Source organism: Microtus oregoni, unplaced genomic scaffold (genome assembly GCF_018167655.1).
Source record: "Microtus oregoni isolate MIOR12 unplaced genomic scaffold, Mior012 000114F_ref0000099, whole genome shotgun sequence".
Lineage (NCBI taxonomy): Eukaryota > Metazoa > Chordata > Mammalia > Rodentia > Cricetidae > Microtus > Microtus oregoni.
In genome coordinates this window covers 636,107-661,667 of record NW_024544743.1, presented here as the reverse complement: position 1 = coordinate 661,667, position 25,561 = coordinate 636,107, and the positions used below count along the sequence as shown (strand labels likewise).

The following is a 25,561-nucleotide window of genomic DNA, read 5'->3' as shown; positions in this document are numbered from 1 at the left end:
GTATAAGCTGGAATCCCAAAGAAGTAGGCTCCAATGCCAGTGAAGAAATGGATGTTAATAAGGCAAAGGCAGCCGGGCGGTGGTGGCGCACGCCTTTAATCCCAGCACTCGGGAGGCAGAGGCAGGCGGATCTCTGTTGAGTTCGAGACCAGCCTGGTCTACAAGAGCTAGTTCCAGGACAGGCTCCAAAACCACAGAGAAACCCTGTCTTGAAAAACCAAAAAAAAAAAAAAAAAAGGCAAGGGCAAATCAACAAAAAGCAAAGGCTTCCTTCTTCCCTGTCCTTATATAGACTTGTAGCAGAAGGCGTGGCCCAGATTAAAGGCGTGTCTTCCCATCTCAAAATCTGGATCAAAGGTCTAAGTATTCCTACCAGACTAGAAGTGGTTTCACCCACTTCGAACTAAGCAAAGCAATCGCTCACCATTTCTGGATTGCAGTTCGTTTCAGATGTAGTCAAGTTGACACCCAAGAATAGCCATCACAATCCACAGTTATTTAAAAGAAAATGTCACACACACACTACTTAGATCTCATAAAGATACTTAAGTATACAGATGAGTACTATGAGAGTATGTATCAACAGTATCTGGTATTCTTGGAACTGGAGAGAAGGCTCAGTGGTTAAGAGTACTTGCTGCTCGGGGGCTGGAGAGATGGCTCAGTGGTTAAGAGCACTGACTGCTCTTCCAGAGGTCCTGAGTTCGATTCCCAGCAACCACATGGTGGCTAACAACCATCTGTGATGAGATCTGGCGCCCTCCTCTGGCGTGCAGGCATACATGGAGGCAGAATGTTTATACATAATAAATAAATAAATCTTTAAGAAAAAAAAAAAAGTACTTGCTGCTCTTCCAGAGGACCTAAATTCAGTTCCAGGCACCCACATTGGGCAGCTCACAGACACCAACAACTCCAGCTCCAGGTGATTTGATGCCCTTTTCAGGTCTCTGTATGCACATAAACACATGGAAGACACACGTGTTAAAAATACTTACTGTAGCATGATTAATAAAAACCCAAAGACAGATATTGGGGTTCAATCTGAAGGTCAGGAAAGCAAAACAGCCAGCCACTGGCTCTTACCTTTACCTCAGTCTGAAATGGTGATCCTGCCTCCAGGAATCTCAGAATGAGACTGTGAGAGCTGTCTCCTCCCATTTTATAATCCTCTCTAGGGCTGGGATTAAAGGCGTGCACCACTATTGCCTGGTTTGTAAAGTAAACTAGTGTGGCTGCTGGGACTAAAGGTGTATGCTATTGTGGCCTGGTCTGTAAGGCTGACTAGGGCAACTGTTTTACTCTCTGATCCTCAGGCAAACTTTATTAAAATACAAATGAAATATTACAACTTATTATTTGTATTCTTGTGCTTTGAACTGTTTTTTTTTCAATGAAAAACATTTTTACATCTTTTTATTCAATTTTTTTTAGGTAAGTCTCATGTGGTCCAAGCAGGCCTCTATGTAGCCAAGAATAACCAACTTTTGATCCTTGATCCTCTTACTTCGTTTTTCTCAATTATGAAATCAGGCATGGTGGCACACACCTTTAATCCCAGAGGCAGGTGAATCTCCAAGTTTGAGGCCAGCCTAGTCTACAGAGCAAGTTCTAGGATAGCCAGGACTACACAGAGAAATCGTCTCAAAAATTTTTAAAATTATGTGTGTGTATCCACTATGCACACAGCCACACCTGGGAAAGCCAGAAGAGGGTGTCAAATCCACTGGAGATGGGTTTACTAGTATTATGCCCAAATCTGCCAAGTCCCAGCAAAAGCCAACAAGGAGAGCCTTTATTTTAATCAAGTTTGCAAGCCGGGTGGTGGTGGCGCCTTTAATCCCAACACTCGGGAGGCAGAGGCAGGCGGATCTCTGTGAGTTCGAGACCAGCCTGGTCTCCAAGAGCTAGTTCCAGGACAGGCTCCAAAACCACAGAGAAACCCTGTCTCGAAAAAAAAAAAAAAAAAAAAAAAAAGTTTGCAAACTGAGTCTCTCCACATATTCAATGTATTGGAATAAACAGAGAGTCCTGAGCTCAGTTAGAATTGGTTTTTTATAGTAGTAAAGGTGGAAGTGATGGGTTTCTGAGGTTTAGGAAACCTGATTGGCTGACACTTGGTGAGGTGATCCTATCTACAGCAGTTGGAATGCTACGCATTTCCTTTGAATGGTCTGTTCTTGGGTGGAGGTTGGGTAATCTCAGTTTATGGTTCCTCCTGCAACCAGGCATAGCCTCAGGGTAAACTACTGAGACTCAGGCCTCCATTTAAATTTATCGATGCCTAAAGATAATGGTTGGAAGTAAAGAACTTCCTTTGGGTGACCTGCCCATACTTAGCTTATGGCTGGCCCCCACAACTAGCAGGTCAGCAGTCCATCTTGGGACCCAAACTTGGGTTTTCTAGAAGGGCAGCAGTCAGTTCTTAACCACTAAGAAATCTCTCCAGCACCCCATTTATAATTTTAAGAGAGAAGATTAAAGTAACTTCACCTCCCAAACATAATCTTGTAATAGCAAAGTGAGTGTGGTCTTTTTCAAACAGCCATAATAAAATGAAACAACTTATATGCACAGCTAGTTCAGAGGACTAGAAGCCTCATGAATTTGAGACTACCCTGGGGTACATAGTGAGATGCCATCTCAAAAACCATAGGGCAGTCGTATGGTCCAGTAAGAAAGTAGCTGCTGCCAAGCCTGATGACTGCTTCTACAATCTGCATGGCATGAGAAAAGCAGCTCACAGGTTGTCCTCTGAACCATACACAGACAGTGTTATGGTTTTGGTCCCTTTAAGAGACAAGCCACACCCACCCCTCCCCCATCCTCTGAGGCAGGCTGATCTTCAGCTTCTGGCCTGAGCTCGCTCTCTTTCCCATCTGCCTCTCTCCCCACTTCTCTGCTTCCCCCTTCTGTCTCTTTCTCCTCTTCTCTCTCTCTGTCCCCCCCTTCACCCTTCCTCCTCCATAACCCCCTGAATAAACATTCAACCTCACCCTGCATGTTGTGTCTATCCATGTTTCTGTCTTCTGCCCGCCCGCCATGTATCTCCCTGCCTGGGACCAGCCATTGCTCAGGGACCAGCAGCCGTTTTTGCCTGGGGCCCACTGCTTGCTGCCACATGGCCCGCCACCACCGCTCAGGCCACCACTCTGGGACTAGCAGCCATTTCTGCCTGGGACTGGCTGCTCCCAGAGCCTGCTGCCTGCCACCACATGGCCCACCACCACCATTTGGGACCTACAGCATTTCTGCTGCCTACTGCCATGGGGATCTTGCAGCATTTTTTAAAAAAGAATATTAGACAGTAAATATAAAGACTCCTAAATAACAGCACAAACAAACCTTTGAAATATTGAACATATTAGGGGAAAATTACTTTTACAATTTGCAACTTTCAATAATGTATCTCATAGGGGAACTTTTAATTCCTTGTGCGTACGGGGGAGGGGGCGAATGTGGAAATCAGAGGACATCTTGTGGGAGACAGTTCTTTCACCATGTAGGACCAAGAGAAGAATCAGGTCATTAGGCTCAGCAGGAACAGCCTTTACCACCAAGCCATTTTGTCAGGCCATCACAGTTCTTTACCCATTATCTCATATTCAACAAGGAGAAAGCCAGTTTCTCAGCAAGAATGAGTCAGCAAAGTTCTTCAACATGGGTGACTGGGGATTAGCTCAGTCAGTAGAGCATTGGTCTAGCACATACAGTCATGGTTTAAACTAGTGCACCAACTGAAACCGAAGAACCCTAATCCAGGCACTTGGAAGATGGAGACAAAGATCAGAAGCTCAAGATCACTCTCAGCTGTACAAGAGAGCTTGAGGCCAGCCTGGGAATGTAGATCTTTTCCAGGAAAGGGGGGAAATTAAGGGTCTAGAGATTAGGCTTCATGATAGAGGCTTGCTTGCATTACAAGGTCCTGACCCATCATTATCAAATCAAACAAAAATACCCTTCACATTCATTTTGATTAGATACCTTTATTTTTAAATGTCACTTAGTGTATATGTGTTTTTATGTGTGCACAAGCTCTATGCTGCATGTGTGAAGGACAGACAACAGATTTTGGGAGTTGTTTCTCTCCTTCAGCTACAAGGGACCAAGGGATCAAACTCAGGTCCTCAGACCTGGCAGAAGCCTGTTTAACCACTCAGCCATCTCACCCATTTTTAAGCTCAAAAGCTTTTTCTTCCTTTACAGAGTTTCAAAAATAATACGAACAAATATTTGCATGTTTTAAAGTGTACTCCAATAGTATTTTGTCAAATTATTTATGCAGCCGCTTCTTTAGGTTCTCAAGGTGCTCCACACCAACATCTTGTAATTCAAGTACCAAGGCTTTATGTGAAGAAGGATCAAACAAAATAGTCATTAGGCAACACAAATCTATCAGATCTCGCTGACATTTTTGTAACCCTTTTAGGAAGTTTTGATATTTCAGAGGGTCTTTTTTTAATTGCTTCATTTCTGGTACTGAAAAGCCTATCATACTGGTAAGTATTTCATCTATAAAGTCCACATCTAGATAGGCGGTGCCATCAGAAACCTTTGCAGTTACACACCAGCAGCCACCGGAGCTTGAGAGATTCCCAGTCAAAGTGACAATAAATGCTTTGATTGTCACAGTGGTGACTTCCTTTGGCTTCCTGGCCATTAGAACAGACAAATAGATAAAGGGTGGAGAATGTAAGTCCATGTCAATAGAGAGATCAGTATTATTCTCAACTGATCTTGAAGACTGAGCCTGTAACGGGGAGCCATTTTCATTAGAAACCTCTGAACTCTTTTCTGATAGACAGGTTCCTAGTTTTCTGTTTAACATTTTATTACTGGAGCAATGTTCATCTGAACTGTCAATGTTTTGCTCTGTTGTATTACTGACTTCCAAAGTCTTACTGTCATCTGTAAAATCATGGGCTAAGAGTCTCTTATGGTCTCTCGCAGATGGGCAGCTAAAAAATTTGTCTTTGTAAACTATTTGTTCAGATAATTTTTTTTCATTGCAATTGCTGTTTTCTTGTTTATTAATCAAAGGAGTATGGTTCAGAGTATTAGGTTTATGTGAAAATATCTCTACACATTTATCTGTGTTTTTCTTCAAAGTTAATGGTTGTAATGCGTTTGTTTCCATCTGTTCTTTCTGGACAGTTTCCTCTAAAAGCAAGGCCTCTTCCAGTGAGAAGTCGTCAAACTCTCCACTAGTGAAATGCACAGACTGGTTTGGCTTCTCCTTGTGCTTTGAATAAATATTACATCCGGGCTCAAAACTAGACTGAATTATGGGAGTGGGAGTTGAGGAGCTGCCTGTGCTGAAACAGCTTCCTTCCGTGGGTGATGTATCATTGCTTGATGCAGGCTCTTCACTTTCATAGAGACTTGCTAAGAGTTCTTCATCTGAAGGTCCTGAAACAGCATCCAACCCTCCTGAAACTCTGGGCAAACTGTGATCAGAATTACTTGGTACAACTGAAACTGTAGGATCAAGTTCACCAATTAATCTTGCAAGTACTTTCTCTTGAGCATATTCTTCTGAAAGACCATCTACCTCACCCCCTAACACCTTCACATTTTCTGGTTTCAACAAGAGAACACCAAGACGGAATGAAATGCGTCCATGAACCAAAATTTTTGTACCTGGGGGAAGACCACCATGGAGAGCTGGAATAGACTGATACTCCATCCCTTGAATTTGAGTGACACCATCCGTGAGCTGTAGCATCAGCATCCGGGAAGGCCTTGCTTCCCATGGTTTTGGAGTAATCTGTGTTTCAGCTGAAACTAGATCATTGGTTGTATTCTTTCCTCTCAGCTTTTGTATCTGGGAATACGCGGGCTGACTTACATCAACCAAAGAATTGATCTGTAGAGCATAAAATCCATTCAGTTCTCCCTTTGGAATTTCTAAAATGTTATCAGGTAAGAGAGGATATTCCAAGTCTCTCAGGTCAGTAAGAAGCCATTGTTCCAACACCTGTTTGTTTATTTGTGCTTGGCTCAAATTAACATTATTATTTTCTTCTTGGATCCAATTAACACAAGCTTCTAGCCACATTAGAGGCACTTTAACATGCCACGTTGCCAAAAGCCAGGTTTCAACTCTTAATACATCACTAGTTAAACTCATTTTTTAAAATAGGAGCATACACATCCACCTGAAAACAAATAGAAAAGAGATTCAATAAACTTAAAGTTACATTTGTTTCTTTTAAACAAGAACATCTATGTCCACTTGATTCCCTAGACTTAAATACAGCACCTCTACCTCTCAAATCCACAGGCAGGCCTAATTACTTACCACTCCCTTTACACGTTTCTCTCCAGCGCTAAAAACTACTTGACTTTCTACCCAGTCAATACGCAAACCTTACAAGTACTAAGAATGAGGAAAAACAAAATGTTTATGAGCTAGCTTTGTCAAGGTAAAGGCTACATGACCTAACGCCAGTACTTTAACTTCTCTACTCAGTATGTTCATCAGTATCACCAACTGTCTTACACGGTTGTTCAAACATTGATATGCGAAAGGGTAAATGTCAGATCTTTGAAAGACAGTCATTACTATATCTTATTATCTTCTCAAAATTATAATCAGATTCATTTTTTATCACCCCCTCCTTCCCTCTTTTTCCCCCCAAGGTCTGATCATTTATTTGTTACCCTTTATAGACTTATTTTTGACTGGACTCAGACTTAGAAGTAGAAGCTTTCAGTGAGGACAGCCTTCGCCTCTTGGCAATCTGTTCTTCAATGGCAGCATGGGCCAGGAATTCTTCACGGCCTCAGGTGGCCTCACAGCCTACTCACTCACATCAGGCTGTTCCTCTCCACCCTTATGTCTCCTGATCTGCCTCTCTTTACAGTGCTCAAGCTGTTCAGCTTCTTTCTTTCCCATCTCTCCACCCCATATTTGTTTTTTGTTTTTTTTTAGTTTTTCGAGACAGGGTTTCTCTGTGGCTTTGGAGCCTGTCCTGGAACTAGCTCTCGTAGACCAGGCTGGTCTCGAACTCACAGAGATCCGCCTGCCTCTGCCTCCGAGTGCCGGGATTAAAGGCGTGAGCCACCACCGCCCGGCTCCACCCTGTATTTGTACACAGTAGTGGCTTGTGCCACAGGCAAGCCTTGTTGGGTGGGGTCTTTAGGTGTGTTCCTGCCTACTCTGCATGATGGTGGGTGGAGCCTATGTGTGCCTTCAAGTGTTTGTCCAACCCAAAGCTTCCAAAGAAAATAAATCTCTGGAAAACGTTAGACACAGCAGGGCAAAACTGTAATTCAATATAGAGTTGTCCAGTCTCATAGCTGAACCACTACAACCAATGATGAGAAGTCCCAGCAGGACACGTCCAGTCAAATGGGTCTCCATTCTGCGCAGGCACTTCTCTTCCTCCTGGGCTAGGACATGGCTCTGGGAGTCATGGTAACTTATATGGTGGTCAGTTTTCTCAAGGGAAAACTCGCAGGCCGACTAGTGCTTGTGTCTGTCGCTGACTCTTGTGATGAGCTGTGTATTTCACCGTTTCCCAAGGAACAAGCACAGCAACTGCCTTCCACACCTCATGTGCACCTCACTTGACAGCGCACATCTTTTGTGTCTCTGCCATCTATCACTTCCCACCTTGTCTCGGTGCTTCCAGCATGCAGGATGATCCTAAGTCATGGTGCCTGCCAGGAGCTAGCACTGCTCTCACGCTGTTCCTCACAGCCAGGTCTCACCTCACCAGGCTGCAAGGGCACCAGAGCTCTCATTCTAGGGAAAAATCAAGGCCCTGGCCGAAGCTTCAGCTGCCTCAGTCACTGCCGAGACCTGGAGCCTGACGCTCAGGTTGCAGTGGTCACTAAGGCCATCATGATTCTCCAAATAATCATACTCTATTAATTTAAATTTTACTTAAATAATGTTCACTAGGTTCTTTTGAAAGCTATACTTAACTGTGTACTTTTACAATTAAAATTTATATATGTATGGTTGGCTACCTACCTCTCTGGGCAGATATTGAGAAGTCTTGTTTTCCTAAATATTCTCAACTGTGTTGTCAGTAACATTTAAATCTGATTTTCTCAGAGGGGTGGTAGTGGTACATACCCTTAATCCCAGCACTTGGGAGGTAGAGATAGGTGGATCTCTGTGAGTTCAAGGCCAGCCTGGTCTACAGAGTGAGTTCCAGGACAGGCTCCAAAGCCACAAAGAAACCCTGTCCCAAAAAACCAAAACACAACAAACAAAAAATAAACCTCTCAGTATAATACAATAGCAAAGTACTAAAGACAAATCTCTCTCTCTCTCTCTCTCTCTCTCTCTCTCTCTCTCTCACACACACACACACACACACACACACACACAATATCTGTTCCTTCTAGAGATGAAGACACTAAAGAGACAGAACTTATTTAAGGTCTAACATGTCCATAAGAAAACTTACTTCACAGAACAGCATGAACTCTGATGACAGGATTTCAAGCTAGGTGCCCAGTGGAGTACTCAAAGCCTCTATTACAGAGAAAGGACCCTGGAAAGACAAGCAGCAGTAAGGATTCGAAAACGAATTAAAGACTCATTGTCCTATTTCCATGAATCTAAGAGTATGATTGTATAGTTCTGGGGACTCCCTAACAGTCAAGATAAAACGGAAACAATATAGGCTAGAAATGAACAGAGACTCTTTGTGAGTTCAAGGCCAGCCTGGTCTACAAAGTTAGTTCGAGAACATCCAGACTCCACTGAGAAACACTGTGTTGCAGGGGGAAGGGAAGGGGAGAATAGGGTGAGATAAACAGAAACAAGCTGTTGAGAGAAAGTTACTCCTTTTAGACCTGTTTCCTCATTTCATTTGTAAACCCAATGGGTCGTGAAAGTACGGTAGAAGAGAATTAATAAAGTAAATTAGTGAAGTGTGTGATGGAGCGGTTCAGAGGAAACTGTAACATACTACCATCACTTGTATGTCTGGAGGGAGCGCATCTATACCACGGTACCCATGCATAAGTTTTTTTTTTTTTTTTTTTTTTTTGGTTTTTGGTTTTTCGAGACAGGGTTTCTCTGTGGCTGTGGAGCCTGTCCTGGAACTAGCTCTTGTAGACCAGGCTGGTCTCGAACTTACAGAGATCCGCCTGCCTCTACCTCCCGAGTGCTGGGATTAAAGGCGTGCGCCACTATCACCCGGCTCCCATGCAGAAGTTTGCACAACTTGCAGGAGTTGGTTCTCTCCTACCAGGTGGGTTCTGGGGACAAAACTAGGGTTTCAAACTGGGTGGCCAGTGCCCTGATCTGCCGAGCCACCTTGAAGAAGGCAAGCATAGCAGATAGTTTAGCCCAGGACCCCACCTGCTTTTGGTAAGACACACCCCCACTCCTATAGAATTCTATTACCATAGTCACAGCAGGTAACAGCTCAGAAGGAAAGGCTAGCTAGGATGGCACAATTTCCCATTAGCTGATAGACAACAGCCGCAGAGTCTTAAGAACCCCTCAATACAGGAAGAGAAACAACTTTGGAAAAGATGTCTCTTAAACTGAACGTTAACTTGTAACACACATTCTAACTTTCTAGAACCAATATTAAAAGAACAATCAAAACCAAACATGGTGGCGCACGACTTTAATCCCCAGTACTCAGGAGGCAGAGGCAGGTGGATTTCTGTGTTCCAGAACAGCCAGGGCCATTACACAGAGAAACCCTGTTTCCAAAAACAAACAGGAAAACACACCCAATTAGAAATAAAGATAAAGGCAAGAACAAGATATAGCTAGCTCTGGGACCCTGGGTTCAATCTCTAGGACTTACTAAAGGGGGAAAGGGAAGACTAGAGGAAAAAGAAAAAAGATATGAGAACAATCATGTCAAAGTTCATGTTTTTATATTAGAGGGATTCTGAATGTTATCTAGAAAAAAATTGCATCATGTTCATGAAATAGAAAGCTGTGTAATCTTAGATTTTTAAAAATGTTGAGTATGCCTGGGCATATGCACGAGTGCAGGTGCCAAAGAGGCGAGGAGTTGAGTAAACTCCAGTCCTCTGGAAGAGCATCAGATACTCTGAACCTCCGAACCCTTTCTTTTCTTCTTTTTAGACAAGGTTCTCTGTATAAGTGCCCTAGCTATTCTGGAACTCACTTTGTAGACCAGGCTGGCCTCAAACCTGGAGATCCATCTGTCTCTGCCTTCCAAATGCTGGAATTAAGGTATGCGCCACCATACCCAGCTCTGAAGAGGTTTTTAGGGACTACTTAATGACATGAAAATGTGTTCATGTTTTCTTAGTATAGTAGCCACATACAAAATTACAGAACTTAACCCTCCCTGCTTTTACAGTAAGAAAAAAAAATATTTGCATTAACCTTTGTGCCTGATAGATTTGTATGTCCGTGCAAATCTTCATTCTAAATCCCAACTACTAGGAATGATCAGAAGAGAATAAAGCAGGAAGGTTCCATTACTTGTCACTAAGGCTTAGGCATAGCTGGCTCAATGATTAATTATCAATCAGCTTCAAATATTTTTAACAGGAAAGCAGCATCCCTAGATGGTATATGTGACTCCCAACCAATAGCTGAGATTCTAAAGCACCAACAAAAATCTACATCCACTTTAAGGGTATTATTTAAAAAATAAAAGTTGGGCCAGCAAGATAAAGGTGCCTGCCACTAAGTGTAATGACTGAGCCCATTGCTACTGTCCCACACGGCCGATCAGAGAGCCAACTCCTCCACAAGGCTGCCTTCTGGCTTCCACTTCTAGTCTCTCTCTCACAACGTAATTAAAGCATTTACTCTTTAAACCCACTTTAACTTGTTAAAGACTTCAAAGAATTTCAGAATTTTGAAAAGGTACTTCAAAAAAATCAGGGATGAAAAATTGTTTTATTGTCTGGGCAGTGGTGGCGCACGCCTTTAACCCCAGCACTCAGGAGGCAGAGGCAAGTGGATCTCTGTGAGTTCGAGGACAGCCTGGTCTACAGAGTGAGTTCAAGGACAGCCAGGACTTGTTACACAGAAAAACCCTGTCTGGGGTGGGGGTGGGGGGATGTTATATTATGGTTGACATAAAGTAAGAATAGTAAGAGCTGTCTGTGCATCCCCCAAAACCCAATAAAAGGAAACATGAAAGAAAATTCCATTTAGGAGTCTACAACCCAGCTGTTATGTGGCCTTGGATATGGTTCTTATCCTCAGTACTTTTTACATTGTGTGTGTGTAGATTCACGTGGAGATTAGAGACAGATTGAGAGTTGGCTCTCTCCTTCCACCACAGGCCTTCTGGTGACAGAATTTACATCATCAAGCAAGGCCTCAGCAGGAGCCACAAGCTCACCAATTCCTCTCATCCCCACCCCCCCCCCCCACCGCCAGGTTTTTAGTGTTTGTTTTGTTTCTTGAGACAGCCCTTGGCTGACCTCGAACTCACAAATCCACCAGTTTCTGCCTCTCAACTGCTAGGATTAAAGACAGGAACACAAAACAAAGATAACCACAATTTACTCAAAGTACTGTAATAGCATTTAACTGCCAGTACAAAGTCTGGCATTCAGTAGAGAACTCGGGATATGGTACCTATAGTATTTTAAATATTATTCCAGCTAGCTCCTGTACAGTTACAATTATATTAAATCCCAGTTAAGTAAGGGCTCTAAAACATTAGCCTATACAATTTAACCATTAACCCCTCATGTACCCGGGTGTCACTAAATGAAGAGGACTGTCACAGTGCCCAAATCCAGGGCCATGCCACAGAGCTGTACATCCAGTCCTGAGCAGGGGTTTTAATAATGAACTGAAAACGTCCAACTTCAAAGAGAAAATGGAAGATGGAGGCGAGGCAAACTTTCAGTTACACAAAGAGGAAACCTAAAAAGACAAAACCAAATAAGTATAGCTGAGTTTGGAGAAAGTAACTTTCCACTAGCGTCTACTCAAGATAGTTCCAGTAATTTCCTTTGGATTCACACTCATCACTGGTTACAGGTTAGAAAAAAAAAAGGCGCAATAGAAATACTAATTTTAGCTGGGGGTTGTGAGTATGCCTTTAATTCCAGCCCTTGGGAGGCAGAGGCAGGAGGATCTTTACGAGTCACAGAGTGAGACCCTGTCTCAAAAAAAAAAAACAATTAAAAATTGTGGGTCAGGTGTGGCGGCACACACCTTTGATCTCTTCATCTGAGAGGCAGGAGTATATTATATCTGTGAGTTCGAAGCCAGGCTCGTCTACGTAATAAATTCCGTCGCAGACAGAGCTACATAGGCTATCTCAAAACCTTTCTTACGTCCACCCGCACTTCAAGCCTCACCAAATCCTCAATTCCCAGTTTTCCTCTGCCAAGTAAGTAAAAGATAACGCAACGACCATAAATAGCGATCCTTAGAAGGATGCAGGCATAGATATCCTGAGATCATTCAAGGGTCAGGACACGGGTGGACCAGCAAGGAAGCCTCACTGATTAGCTTCCAGAGACCAACATCTTGCCGTCCCAGCAAGAGTCTGGAGCAGTGGGTGAGAATCGAGGGAACTACCGAAGCCGGCTCTTCCCCAGGTCGGGCGGCCACACCGCCCGCGAGCTTCCTGCGGGGGAAGGAGTGCTGCCCCGACGCGCGGGGGCCTACGTCGTGTTCTGCGCTCTACATTTTACGGGGCCAAGGCGAAAGTGACTTGGGTCAGTTACAGCGACCTGAAGGCCTCGCCAGGCCGGCGCCCCTCCCGGGCCGCGGCGTCCGCCCGCCCTCCCGCCCGGACCGGGCCGTTAGCACAGCGGGTTTCCCGGGCCCGGCGGAGGGGCGCGCAGAACCGCGGCACTGGGAGCTAGCGAGCCGCGACGGGGAGCTGTGGAACCCCGGCCGATCACCGACCTGGCCATCCCGCCTCGTGTCGCCACAACCGTGGGCTCCCCGGCCCGGCGAGGCACCGCCGCGCGCTCCTTCTCCCGTTCGCGGGCTCTTTCCCCTCCCGCTTCCACTTCCTACCGCCCACCTCGCGGCGCGCGGCCGTCCCTCCTCCAGACCCGCAGCCACCCCCTCGGGGCTCGCAAACGCCCAGGCGCCGCCCCCTCCGCGGCACACGTGAGCGCCCGTGGCAAGTCTCGCGAGAGCGCCGTCCCTCCCCCCCCTCCCCCTCGCGACAGAGTGCGCGAACGAGAGAGGAGGAGGGCGCTCCGGGCGACAGCGCTGCAGACGCCATTATCCTCTGTGCCTCCGCTGCACGGACGTCGCCGTCGTGCTCGCCTCCCGCTCGCCTGCGGCCCCTCACGTAGGTGTCGGAGGGGACCGGGCCGTGGGGAAGCGGCGGGTCTGGGGAACGGGCGGGCGCCGCGGGACGGCGGGTTGCTCCGGAGGGCGTCCCAGCCCGGGTGGGTTGTCCCAGGCCCCGCGGCCTGCCAGCCCGAAGGGAGTCGCCGGCGGGAGGCGGGGTTCTGGGCGCCGTCATTGACGCGGCCGGGGGCCAATCTCCGCGCGCTCGCGCCACCGCAGACGCCCGGGCAGCCAATGGGGCGCGGCGCCGAGGCGGGAGGGGGTGGGTCCTCGGCCTCTGTCTGGAGCAGGGACCGACCGTAGGAGGCGGTGCGGTGCGGCGGCCGGGAGGCAACGGCGGACTCGGCGCGGTGAGCTCCGGGGGCCGGGCGAGCGGCGCGCGCGGCGGAGAGCGGGGCCGGAGCTGTGGCGCTGCTGTCGGGAAGGGCTCGGGCCGGCGCTTGGTCCCCCGCCCGCCGGGGAACGTTGCCCGGGCTCCCCTCCCCCACGGCCGCCATTTCCCCGAGCGTGCCTCTGCAGTTGGCGTGCGCGCCGCTGCTGCCGCCGCCGGAGACTCTGGGGAGCTCGTGAGCGGAGGCCCGGGGGTCGGAGCCGAGGGGCGCCCGGGGTGGGAGCGGCGCGGGGATGCGGGAGTCTCTCCTCAGCCGGGACCCCGATGGAACGGGAGCCGCCGCTTTGTCTCGAGCGGGCGGGCGGTGGGGGGAGGTGCGGGGGCTGAGCTCGCGGGCCCGCGTGCTGGGTGGGTGGGGGAGGGGGTCTCGCTCGCGCGGCGCCGCCTAGTCGCACGTAGTCGCCATTACGCGGGCCGCCATTTCCTGTCGGATCCGGGTGAGGAGAGAGGGAGGGAGGCGGGCGCTGCTCCGCTAGGCCACCGGCCGAGCCCGGGAGGGGAGGGCCGGAGCGGACCGTGAGCAGGGGGACGGCGCGAGCTTCCGCGCGGCCGATCCCGCTCGGCTTTCGCGGACGTGGGCTCGACTCTTATCGGTCGACCCTGCTGTCGTCCGCGCCTGCATCCATTTGCGGTCGTGGCTGCAGAGCGAGCCGAGCGGCGGGTCCTCGAGCCGCCCTTAGCGACGCTAGCAGCCGGCGCTCGGGGGTGGAGGAGGCGTAAGTGGGTTTCGGCCTCAGCTTTGTTGTGCTGGCTGTTCGCGTGGTACGGCCACGAGAGGACCGGACCAATTGTGTCGCTTTGGCTGTAGTCTTTAAGAGCTGTATTAGAGGTGAAATTGTTGGGTGCCTTTTTAAAGCACCGTTTACAATCGTAGTGAGTGGTGGTGGTTGAAGGTTCCGCTGGCTTTGCTGGAGAATGGCGCTGGTTTGAGTCTGTCTTGTCAGGGCTTTAGATTGTTCCCTGTGGACGTTGAAAAGCAGCTTGTATTTGCCGTTATATTTGTAAACTTGGCAAATGTCATTGAAGTGGTGTTGACATTCGCAAACAGCCACAATAATTTCAGTTACTTACTGGTCTTACAATAACACTAATTTTGTGCTACGGTGCAGTCTTTCCCAGAATTAGTTTTGTGAACAAAATCTTAGGGCAGTTGACTTTCCAGTTGTAATGATATGAAGTAAGTTGTTGAGGACGCGATTACTGAATTCCTTGGGGGAAATTTTTCATTTCATGGTAGTGAGTTGAGCTGTTGTGTTTCATTGAGACAATCCAAAAGCAATCCACCACACTTGTTCCTCGCCTGAATTTTTTAGAGTAGGAAGGAACAGCCGGCTTCCTCAAATCAGACTTGCGACCCAATATTAGTATTGAATAATAAAAGGAAAAGTGCAGTTGATTTGTGTTGGTTTTTATAGGCTGCTGCGGCTCTGCGGTGTCAGTTCAGCGTTGCAAAGCTGTGTGTGTGTTCTGGAAGCACGGTCCCTTTTAAAGATTTTAAGCAAAATAGTGTTTGCTTTTTCCAATAAGCCAAATGTACTAGCTTCTTTATTTTTCTACAGGTTGGTGTATCCATTTAATTCAAGAAAATGGAGACCGAGCAGCCAGAAGAAACTTTCCCCAACACTGAAACCAATGGTGAATTTGGTGAGAAGATATTTTAATTATAAGCAGTTTATGAATATATTGTTAGTTTCATTGTGACAGTAGCTTTCTGAGCGTGCTGTGGTTACCTCTTACTATAAAATTCTGTAGTTTTGAGATTCTGTTAAATCTTGGTTTTAATGAACAAGAAGTAACCCTGTCTTGCACAGGTAACAGCCAGTACAAATTGTTTTCATCCAAATTTTTAATCCTTTGAAGTATTATGATCTTTGTTGCAAAGGGGAAAGACCAGGAAAACAGCAGGGATTTTATAAAGTGTATTTTAAAATACATTTACTTGAGGATATTTCTAATTCAAAATATGAACTTAATTTGTAGGTAAACGCCCTGCAGAAGATATGGAAGAGGAGCAAGCCTTTAAAAGATCTAGAAATACTGATGAGATGGTTGAACTGCGCATTTTGCTTCAGAGCAAGGTACAAATACAACTTTTTGAATTTTGGATATTTAAATTTTGTCCTTAAAACTACAGTATTTTATTCTAAGCCCTAATTTGAATCCCAGGAACACTTTTAGAACTTTCCACATTGAATGAAAGTTTGAAAGATTTCATTGGTGAGGCTGGCCTTAGCGCTTTATCCATCTGTCCTCTGCCCTTGATTGCTGGCAGAACAGATGGACACTAACCATGAGTTAGTTGGTTTGGCTCTTTATAAGCAGACTTGTGAATTCTTGGTAGTGCTCAAGTTCTGAAGGTGTGAAAGCCTTATTACAGGGTTGCCACAGATGTCTTTGAAGTATGAGCGGGACTCTGGGCATTGAAAGTTTTATTTCCCCTGGGAACTAGTTTGATTTTGGTTACCTTATAACTTTGCTCAAGTTACAGTATAAAAGTTTGCTGAATAGATTTTGGCCTGGTTTTCACAAGATAGCACTGGTAAAGATATTCTGCACTTTCTAGGAACTTTACACATGTTTGGTGTTATAAATATTCCAGTGATGTATTGTAAAATATCTCATACTCAGTAAATAGAATCTTGGTTTCCCTCACTCTTAAGTAGATTCTCTGTCGTGTGCAGACTTCGTTGTTAAAGTTTAAAAATACAGGTAGGAATACCAATTTTATGGAAATGCACAGTAATTTTTTTGTCTTTCAGAATGCTGGTGCGGTGATTGGGAAAGGAGGCAAGAACATTAAGGCTCTGCGTACAGACGTAAGTATTAAACTACTAAACAAACAAATTCGTTGTCTGTTTCTAGAATTTTAAAGGATCACATCTTAGAAGTCACTGTAGCTACAACCATTTGTAATAATTAATGGTCGTATAGAGGATTCCTATTCTTTTTTTAAAAGCTCTGATGGTGGAACATATATAATTAAATCTTTTCATTTTATGGGAAGGCCCTTCAAATTAGTTCTCTTTCAAATAAGACAAAACATCTTAATTAGAAATAGAGACAATGTGTGAAAACCCTTAATTGCATCATTCCTCTTGTGTGTGTGTGCGATAGAGAGAGGGAATCTGTATTACTCAACGCCATCATGGATGGCTGATTAAAACAATTTTTATTTTCTTTTAAAAAAAGACTATCTGTTCCACAGCTTGCAACATAGAGCTAATGTTAACTGATTTTTAAACATGAATAAATAATAATCTTGCCAGTCGAGCTATCTGCCTATAATTTGAGTCTTCATAATTTATAGTGGGTTGACTCTTGTGATTAGACACATTAAATGTTGGCAGCACCGGAAGTGTGTGTGTATTTCTAGACCTTGATTATATCAAAATTTCCTTACTTAGTAAAATAGAGGCGAATAGCTGTGTGGAGTACCTAACAGTAGTATTTCATTTCTCTCGGTAACAGATCTTCATGTTTCTCTTTATTGCTATAAACTTTAAATTTTGTTTTAATTTTTATAAGCCTGCTTTTGAGATACAGGATTGTGTTTGACACCTCATGAAACCAAAACAGTCTTACTAGTTGGGGGTTTGGTGTGGGAATTTTTGTTTTGTCTTTGAACCTCTTTCTCCTCTTAATCCAGATGTTCTGTATAATTATCTGGGTTATTTCCCCCATTTTCCTCAAGAATTTCAGTAAACTTTTGAGTCATGACAGGTTTTGTGTCTACCCTCACGAGCCAGCCTGCTACTGAAACATTTTTTAAAAAAACAAAAACAAAACTAGAACCATCAATTTAAGGTCCTTAAATGTTAAGCCACAGTCAGGTATAGAGAAGTCCATTATTGTGTTAGTCTTCAGAACAACTTAAGCTTGTTTCATTAATTGAGAGTATGAGTATAGTTTGTATTAAATTAAAATTTATTGCTTTTCCCCCTTTTCCCTCTCCTTGTTTTTTTGGCCATATATCTCCGTTGCCCATGTACTGGATCGACTTACCCCTGCGTTGCCCACCATGACGTTGGCCCATCCGCCCCTGAACGCCCATGTGAAAACCCTGGTTGGCTATGCCCAAAAATGTGCTCGTTGCCAAACGGGTACAATACTTGACAACTTCTGATTGAATGCCCATGCCCAATGCCAACATCCACGAACGCCAATGACCAATGCAGTACAATGCCAGTGTTTCAGTCCCAGACAGCAGTGGCCCCGAGCGGTATGTCCCAACAGTTTATGCCTCACTGCCTGATTAGAAAGAGAGAAATGTATTTTATTACCTGCCTTTTATATAATTAAATAGTATCCCCTTTAGACGGTGTATTGTTTTTCAAGTTTCTGTCTTATTTTCCCCATTAAGTCCTTTTGTCACTGAACTTTTACCGTGAGTTGCCCACCCAAACGATCCACTAATTTTATTTCGATGGAAGGAGCACAGCTTCAAGTGTTGCATATTTGCTGCATTGTAAATCAAACTGTTACCCAAATAGTCTCTCGCTCTGTCTTTGTGGCCCACCTTGCTTCCCAACATTGTCTGTTCATAATGTTTTCTGATGAAACGCTAACTGGTTCACTTTCCTTCACTTCTCATTTGTATTGTCTGTTTTGTCTTGGCATTTGTATTTGTTTTCTTGCAGAGCCCATTAGTAGTCTAATTTCTAACTGGTATCCATAACCTTACTCCAGATACAATGTTCACCACTTGCATATTCCCCCACTTTACCCAAGAGAAGGTGTGCCAGTATTACCAATGTAACAGCGAGGGTGTCCTTAACTTGGTGGCGGGGAACATGAGAATTCAACTCTGCTTCAATTCTGGTCGATTATTGCCACTTAATCTGAGCCCTTCCAGCAGCCCATTCTCTCTGTCTTTCTCTCTCGAAGTCTTCTAATAATGTTATGTCTGTATTGGGCATAAAATAAAATGCATGTACAAAATTCATAAATAGGTTACTTTAAATGGGGACTATTAAGTAAATGTGATGTTACTTCTCTAAAAGATGACAAAACTGCTGATGACAAAACTCATTTTTCTTTTCCACCTTTTTGTATTATGTGGTATTTGATATTTGGCAGCATACTGAGTATCAGTGCTGATATTGAAACGATTGGAGAAATTCTGAAGAAAATCATCCCTACCTTGGAAGAGGTAGGTTTCTTTTGTTATAATAAAAAGATGTTGGGGAAAGTTGAGGGTTGGTGTTTAAGTTTTATTGGAGTGTACTGAGGGATGGGAGAGAAACTGAACAGTTCTGTAGCAGCAAAATCATTCATAGTATATAACGTTCTCTATTTGTCTTTAAAATTCAGGCTGGCCACTCCTGGAATAGTAAATATCTGTGGTCATGTATTATGACTTAAAGAAAGGCCTTGATTTTAGGGTCGGCTTTCTTAAACTGACAATGTTGAAAAATAAAGGGCAGATTTGTTTTGTTGTTGTTGTTTTTTATTTTTTTTTTAATTCGGGAGAAAGGGTTTGTGTACAGTTCAGTTGCGGGGTCATAGTCCCATCTAAGGAAGTTTTAGCTATAGAAACTTGTCGTGGCTCTTCTGTAGATAGGAAGCAATGAACCCATGGCTATGGCTCATTTTCTATATTAATATTGGCATTAAGGGGTCTGAACATTTATTTACTGGGTATACATGGAGGAAAGATTTTACTGTTAAATAAGTTGTTTTCTGGATTAGTAATATATTTTAATATATGTTGTAGTAGCTTTACCAATATATGCGACAATAGCCTGATCACGCTAGACACTTAACCTATTATTCTTATTTTTCTACTTTCAGGGCCTGCAGTTGCCATCACCCACTGCAACCAGCCAGCTCCCGCTCGAATCTGATGCTGTGGAATGCTTAAATGTATGTCATAGTGCCATTGAACCCCACTGAAGTATGGAGCCTGGCCCATAGGATTGATTTATTTTTAACATAGTGTGCTTTTCCCATCTCTATAGAAAAAGGCTTAAAAATATGATATATGAATGGTCTTACAACTCACTGTTGACCCTGCTCCATGCTGCAGTGGGAATTAACTACATTTGCAAAGTGCTTTGCAGTCATTTTTATTATGGTGTTATTTGAATGTTAATAATTTTGTGGTAACAGCGACATGCTAAATGGCTGCAGTGTGGGTATGGTGTTGCAGGACCTGAAAATAAAATAGTTTTTTAAGGTGGTGCAGATTGTCCTTTTTGGGCCTGGCTATTGAGGATAATAAGCACATAACTGGTAAAGTTATTGAGATACAAATTCAGGTTGCTTACTGCAGCAGTGCATTATGTTGTGCTTAAACATAAGCTGATAGTGTGTCGGGAAGAGAGTTATAAGAAAGTAAAATTGTGTATTTCCCCCTCCACAGTACCAACACTATAAAGGAAGTGACTTTGACTGCGAGTTGAGACTGTTGATTCATCAAAGTCTGGCAGGAGGAATTATTGGTGTCAAAGGTGCTAAAATTAAAGAACTTCGAGAAGTAAGGCATTATTTTGCTCTGTTTTGTTCCTTGCTGGATTTCATAATTTTCTGTGCAGAGTTGGTTCTTTGTGCTATTCCCAATGATAGATAACCCCATCGCTATTTACTTAGGTCTTAAAGTAACAAAACTAAGTTGTTTTGTTCAACTTGTATCATTTCTAGGTCTTGTATGTTTGACCACATTTTTTATGGGAATCATTGGGTTCATATGTCTGAAGTAGGGAGCCTGGATGTTGTTTAAAGTGTTAACTTCCTCTTATGAGTTTTCTTTCTGTGAATGTGTTACAGAACACTCAGACAACAATCAAGCTTTTCCAGGAATGCTGCCCTCACTCTACTGACAGAGTTGTTCTTATTGGAGGAAAGCCTGATAGGGTTGTAGAGTGCATCAAGATCATCCTTGACCTTATATCTGAGGTATTGTTGGGAGATTCTGTTTGCATTCAGTTTATCACACTAACAGAAATATGGCAGTATTTAATTTTGGCATTTCCGTGGGAGTTTATGTTGCTAGCTTTAATACAGAGCCTTTGGTCGTTTATGCAAAGGTCCTTACATATAGTTCTGTATTGCCTGCTTCTTTCAGACATATCTGGGGTAATGGTCTTAGTAATTTTGAAATCCTTTCTGTCATTGCCTCTTTCTATCTCTGCCTCTATTACCTTTTGAGGCTGGTTAATTAATAATTACTAATAATTAATAATTGGAATGGGTTGATAAGACCAAGGCTCTTCAGTCTTTAAAGTGTTTTGTTTCTGTTTTTAGTCTCCCATCAAAGGACGTGCACAGCCTTATGATCCCAACTTTTATGATGAAACCTATGATTATGGTGGTTTTACAATGATGTTTGATGACCGCCGTGGACGTCCTGTGGGATTTCCCATGCGGGGAAGAGGTGGTTTTGACAGAATGCCTCCTGGTCGGGGTGGGCGTCCCATACCTCCCTCTAGAAGAGATTATGATGATATGAGCCCTCGTCGAGGACCTCCACCACCACCTCCTGGTCGTGGTGGCCGGGGTGGCAGCAGAGCTCGGAATCTTCCTCTTCCTCCACCACCACCTCCCAGAGGGGGGTAAGTTTTAGCCAAACAGCAACATAAAAAGAGGCTGCGGTATAATGGGGTTGTCTTGGTGCGAGGCTAAAATTATTACAACACATGTTATGCTTACAGAGATCTAATGGCTTACGACAGAAGAGGAAGGCCTGGAGACCGCTATGATGGCATGGTAAGGATTTTGATTTATAAGGGGGTATGTATGTGTTGTAAGAGACCTTTTAATCAAATATTCTGTACAAGATTGTACAGCCATCTAAATAGTTTGATATTTTTGTGTGTAATACAGGTTGGGTTCAGTGCTGATGAAACTTGGGACTCTGCAATTGACACATGGAGTCCATCAGAATGGCAGATGGCTTATGAACCACAGGTTGAGTATTAATAACGTTAATGTAATTATCAGCAATATAATTTGCCTATTAGAAGTGGTTCGTGTCCCTGCTCCCTGATAATTTCTACCTTCTTAGAAATCTGTGCATCTAAATCTTTAGTTTGCTTACTGGAATAGTGTGGGTGTGGGTTGATATGGGGGGAGTTATTGTTTTTTTTCCTAAGCTCTGGGTTTTGTTGGCTTTTTGGGCTTTGTTTTGTTTTAGGGATATTGAAATAAGTAATTTTATTTTTCTTTGTTTTTAGGGTGGTTCTGGATATGGTAAGTTTCTTCTTTTTGAAATCAGACATTGTTTTATACTTATTTTTCTAAGAACTTACTGCTCATTATTTAAATCAGATTATTCCTATGCAGGGGGTCGTGGCTCATATGGTGATCTTGGCGGACCTATTATTACCACACAAGTAACTATTCCCAAAGATGTAAGTATTTTTAATTCAGGGAACTTTCATTATTTTTTTTTTGTTATGATTGCTGCTTCTGTAAATTTAGCAAAGACTTTCAATTTAAGATTGAGATAATGTTTAGGATTTGTGGGAGTATGTTAAATCTAACAGCAGATAGTGCCATGAATATAGGTGGTTTTGGATTTCTTATTAGTTTGTTAAGGAAATGTTAAATTATAACAATCTAAAATATAGTTTAGAAATTTAAGACTGACATTCTATAAAGTTGCTCCTCTTGATCATCGATAAGGGATTAAGTTTTCCTTAAAGTTGTCATTAAGCTTATATTTAAATATCTTTTCAGTTGGCTGGATCTATTATTGGCAAAGGTGGTCAGCGGATTAAACAAATCCGTCATGAGTCAGGAGCATCGATCAAAATTGATGAGCCTTTGGAAGGATCTGAAGATCGGATTATTACCATCACAGGAACACAGGACCAGATACAGAATGCACAGTATTTGCTTCAGAACAGGTCAGTCTGAGCTCCGTTTGTGTTAGCATATGCACACTAAAACCTTTTAAAGAGCTCTTCTTCCCAATTGATTTTTCTTTTAGAAACCATGGTGTTTCCGTCACTTGGGGAATCTAACTTCTTAAACATCTTAATTAATAGCTCTGCCTTGATTTTCTTCTGTTTTCTTACTAAAAATGAAGACATTCAATACTAATCTTGCTGGAAGAAGCCCTAACCAAGCAAACTTCTCATTTCTCTGGTGAAAACTGCTGCCAAAACCACCACTTGTAATAAATTATACAGAGCCTGTAGAAAATGTAGAAGAGTCATTGGATGTTGGCCTAGTTCTGTGTGGAAGACTAGTGATTTTGTTGTTCTTAGCTAACTAAAACGACAACAAATCACAGTCTGCCATATGGCACAGGCCACCTCTGCAGGACATGATGGTGCTGGAAATCGCAGCATTTCACACCTGCCTCGCATGCCTTGTCCTTTCTACCAAGGATTAACAGCTTCTAGTCTCATCTTCTTACTCTGCACTACTTGCACTACTGTCTAACATTTCTTGAGTTAACATTGCTTTAACTTAGAGTTGCTAGTGCTCTTTAAAGTTCTTCTAAATGTAATGGACATGTTTATCATTTTAATTTAGCATTGAAATTGTCTTAATGTTGATTAAGATGTTTCGAACAAAAATTCTAATTCGTACTTTTTTTTCTTTTCTTTTATAGTGTGAAGCAGTATGCAGATGTTGAAGGATTCTAATGCAAGATATTTTTTCTTTTTTATAGTGTGAAGCAGTATTCTGGAAAGTTTTTCTAAGACTAGTGAAGAACTGAAGGAGTCCTGCATCTTTTTTTTTATCTGCTTCTGTTTAAAAAGCCAACATTCCTCTGCTTCATAGGTGTTCTGCATTTGAGGTGTAGTGTTGACAAGATGTATAATGTTTTAGTTACTTACAGGGTTGGGGGGAGGGCATGCAAAAACAAACATTAAAAATTTGAAACCGCAGCAGAGTGAGTGAATTTAATTTTTCTTTATTGTTGGTGGTTTTAAAAAATTTCCCCCCGTGTAATTATTGTGAACACCTTGCTTTGTGGTCACTGTAACATTGGGGGGGTGGGACAGGGAGGAAAGTAATAGTCCACATGTCCCTGGCATTTGTTCAGAGCAGTGTGCAGAATGTAATGCTCTTTTGTAAGAAACGTTTTATGATTTTTAAAATAAATTTAGTGAATCTATTTTTGGTGGTCTTTTTTGTTTTTTTAAGGCAATTTTCAAATCGTGGTTGAACTTTCCAGCCCACCCCTAAACTAAACACTAAGTTTGATTTTCAGCTCCTCTGTTGGATATAAGTGCACGTCTTAGACATAGGCAAAACACATTGGCAATTTCGGTTTGGGTGATTTTCTTAATGGTTGGAAAGATGTGGCTTGATAAATTTCCATCACATATTCATGCTTATAATAAGCTTGGAATTTTGTTTGTTTTTGCAAATGTTTGCCACTACTTTTTAGCAGTTTTTTATGTTAATGGGGAGAACTAAGGTGGGAAACAATATTACAAGAGTTAACCATCCTAAGTATATGCCAGAAGCCTAATGGGCAGTGAGCTTTATTAATCAGAGTAACACTTGGTTATAGAAGTGGCTGATGCTGAGTAAATCCTGGTTATTTTTGTTAGATAATTTCTCACCTATAGACAAATTGTCAACCGCTTTAGTGTATTGTTAGTTGAACTTTGTAAAAAAATATATATATACTTGTTTTTTCCATTGTATGCACAATGAAAGAAAAAGGATGTACCATTTCTCTGTGTGTTGAATTATGTAGGAAATGTTTGTGAACGATTCAAAAAATGGAAAAAGTTCCTGTGGATGTTGTGTGTAGACTTGGCATCTGTATTGGTAGTTCAAAATCCACATCTTAAATAAACTTCCATGATGTTAGTTTTGATGTGTGCCCAATTTGAAAGGGGGTTGACTGATACATACAAAGTTTATTGAAGTGTTCCTCTTGTAAGGAAATACAGTAATCTTAAGTTACATGGGGATATTTGTGTGTGTGAAATGGGATTTTTGTGTGTGTGAAATGTTCTAGCACATGGAGACATTGTGCTCAAGGGTGGCACAGGAAAACAAGTTCTTCAAAGAAGACCTCTGTTCGGTAACTGCAGAGAGTAAAGAATAGCTGGCTCTGTCTATCAGAATAATTTGCTTTCAGCTCCAGTAAATTTGAGGTGAAGTCATAGCTTAAGTCTGAAAATGTTGGGGTAGGGTCTTTTAGCACACGTTGAGTAGTGTTTGCTTGCCAAAGGCTTTTTAGAGTGAGTTAACTAGCTTAGTTTGTGGAAGGGCATATATATGGTTTTGTTAGGAAACCATTAAATGAATCCTTTTGCAAATCAGCAAGAAGTAACCTGAGATTTGCATCCTAGGCAAGACCTTGCCTTGGCATTTAAGTGAATTTAAGGTTGGGGATAAAGCAAACCCACCCCCCACCCCCACCCCGCATGAGAAAAATCAGTACCAGATTGCTAGCCCTACTGGAGGGAAGTAGCCTTCATTTCTATGCTTTCATAACATCAGTAGAACACATGTTCTTTTAGGTTTGCTTTTTAGCATAATTTAACATAAATATATGAATACCTTGATGCCCTTGGAAAGTGACACTGATTTGAATACAGTTCTGGACAGGATAGATGTTTTACCTAGGGATTTAAGGACTAGGATGTCCGCAGGGCTAAAGGGGTGTTTAAGTTGGCATGCTTGAGGCCTTTGGTTCTATCTTAAGTACCCTGTCAGCTAGGATTGTACATAGCTGTAACCCAGGACAAAGGGGTCACAGAAGGTTTAAGCCAGCCAAAGGATACATACTACATGAAATTGTCAGGAAGCAGTTGTCAACTGCTTTAGTGTCTTGTTAGTTGAACTTTGTAAAATATATATATATATATTTTTAAAATATATATTTATAAAATATATACATATATGAGCGCAACTGGTGCATTAGTTTTCTTGAGGTTGGTATGCATGTGTCTCCCTGAAGGGATTACACATGGGGTGGGGACCCGAAGGTTTTCACCAACTCACTTTCTTCCTAG

The 25,561-nt window shown here is 43.1% G+C and overlaps 2 protein-coding genes across 8 annotated transcripts; one reads left to right on the top strand and one right to left on the bottom strand.

Moving 5' to 3' along the window:
- Positions 1–3,970: 3,970 nt before the first annotated feature.
- Positions 3,971–13,389, bottom strand: LOC121443884 (recQ-mediated genome instability protein 1-like). Of its 3 annotated transcripts, none has more exons than XM_041645625.1 (3): positions 12,842–13,389; positions 8,424–8,510; positions 3,971–6,158 (listed from the first exon to the last, which is right to left on the bottom strand). In XM_041645625.1, the coding sequence occupies exon 3, from the start codon at positions 6,128–6,130 to the stop codon at positions 4,274–4,276; it is 1,857 nt and encodes a 618-aa protein (XP_041501559.1). In that variant the 5' UTR covers positions 6,131–6,158; positions 8,424–8,510; positions 12,842–13,389; the 3' UTR covers positions 3,971–4,273. The 3 variants fall into 3 exon arrangements, with proteins under 3 accessions (XP_041501559.1, XP_041501560.1, XP_041501561.1); XM_041645626.1 differs by having other exon boundaries at positions 12,963–12,988; XM_041645627.1 differs by lacking the exon at positions 12,842–13,389 and adding an exon at positions 12,140–12,807.
- Positions 13,099–24,407, top strand: LOC121443886 (heterogeneous nuclear ribonucleoprotein K). 5 transcript variants are annotated; one of them, XM_041645630.1, is made up of 16 exons: positions 13,099–13,238; positions 15,191–15,275; positions 15,612–15,709; positions 16,391–16,447; positions 17,807–17,850; positions 18,708–18,780; positions 19,422–19,493; positions 19,993–20,106; positions 20,397–20,525; positions 20,874–21,181; positions 21,281–21,335; positions 21,453–21,536; positions 21,803–21,818; positions 21,897–21,979; positions 22,308–22,477; positions 23,251–24,407. In XM_041645630.1, the coding sequence occupies exons 2-16, from the start codon at positions 15,218–15,220 to the stop codon at positions 23,279–23,281; spliced, it is 1,392 nt and encodes a 463-aa protein (XP_041501564.1). In that variant the 5' UTR covers positions 13,099–13,238; positions 15,191–15,217; the 3' UTR covers positions 23,282–24,407. The 5 variants fall into 5 exon arrangements, with proteins under 5 accessions (XP_041501564.1, XP_041501562.1, XP_041501566.1 ...); XM_041645628.1 differs by having other exon boundaries at positions 23,191–24,407; XM_041645629.1 differs by lacking the exon at positions 13,099–13,238 and adding an exon at positions 13,517–13,590 and having other exon boundaries at positions 23,191–24,407.
- The last annotated feature ends 1,154 nt before the right edge of the window (positions 24,408–25,561 follow it).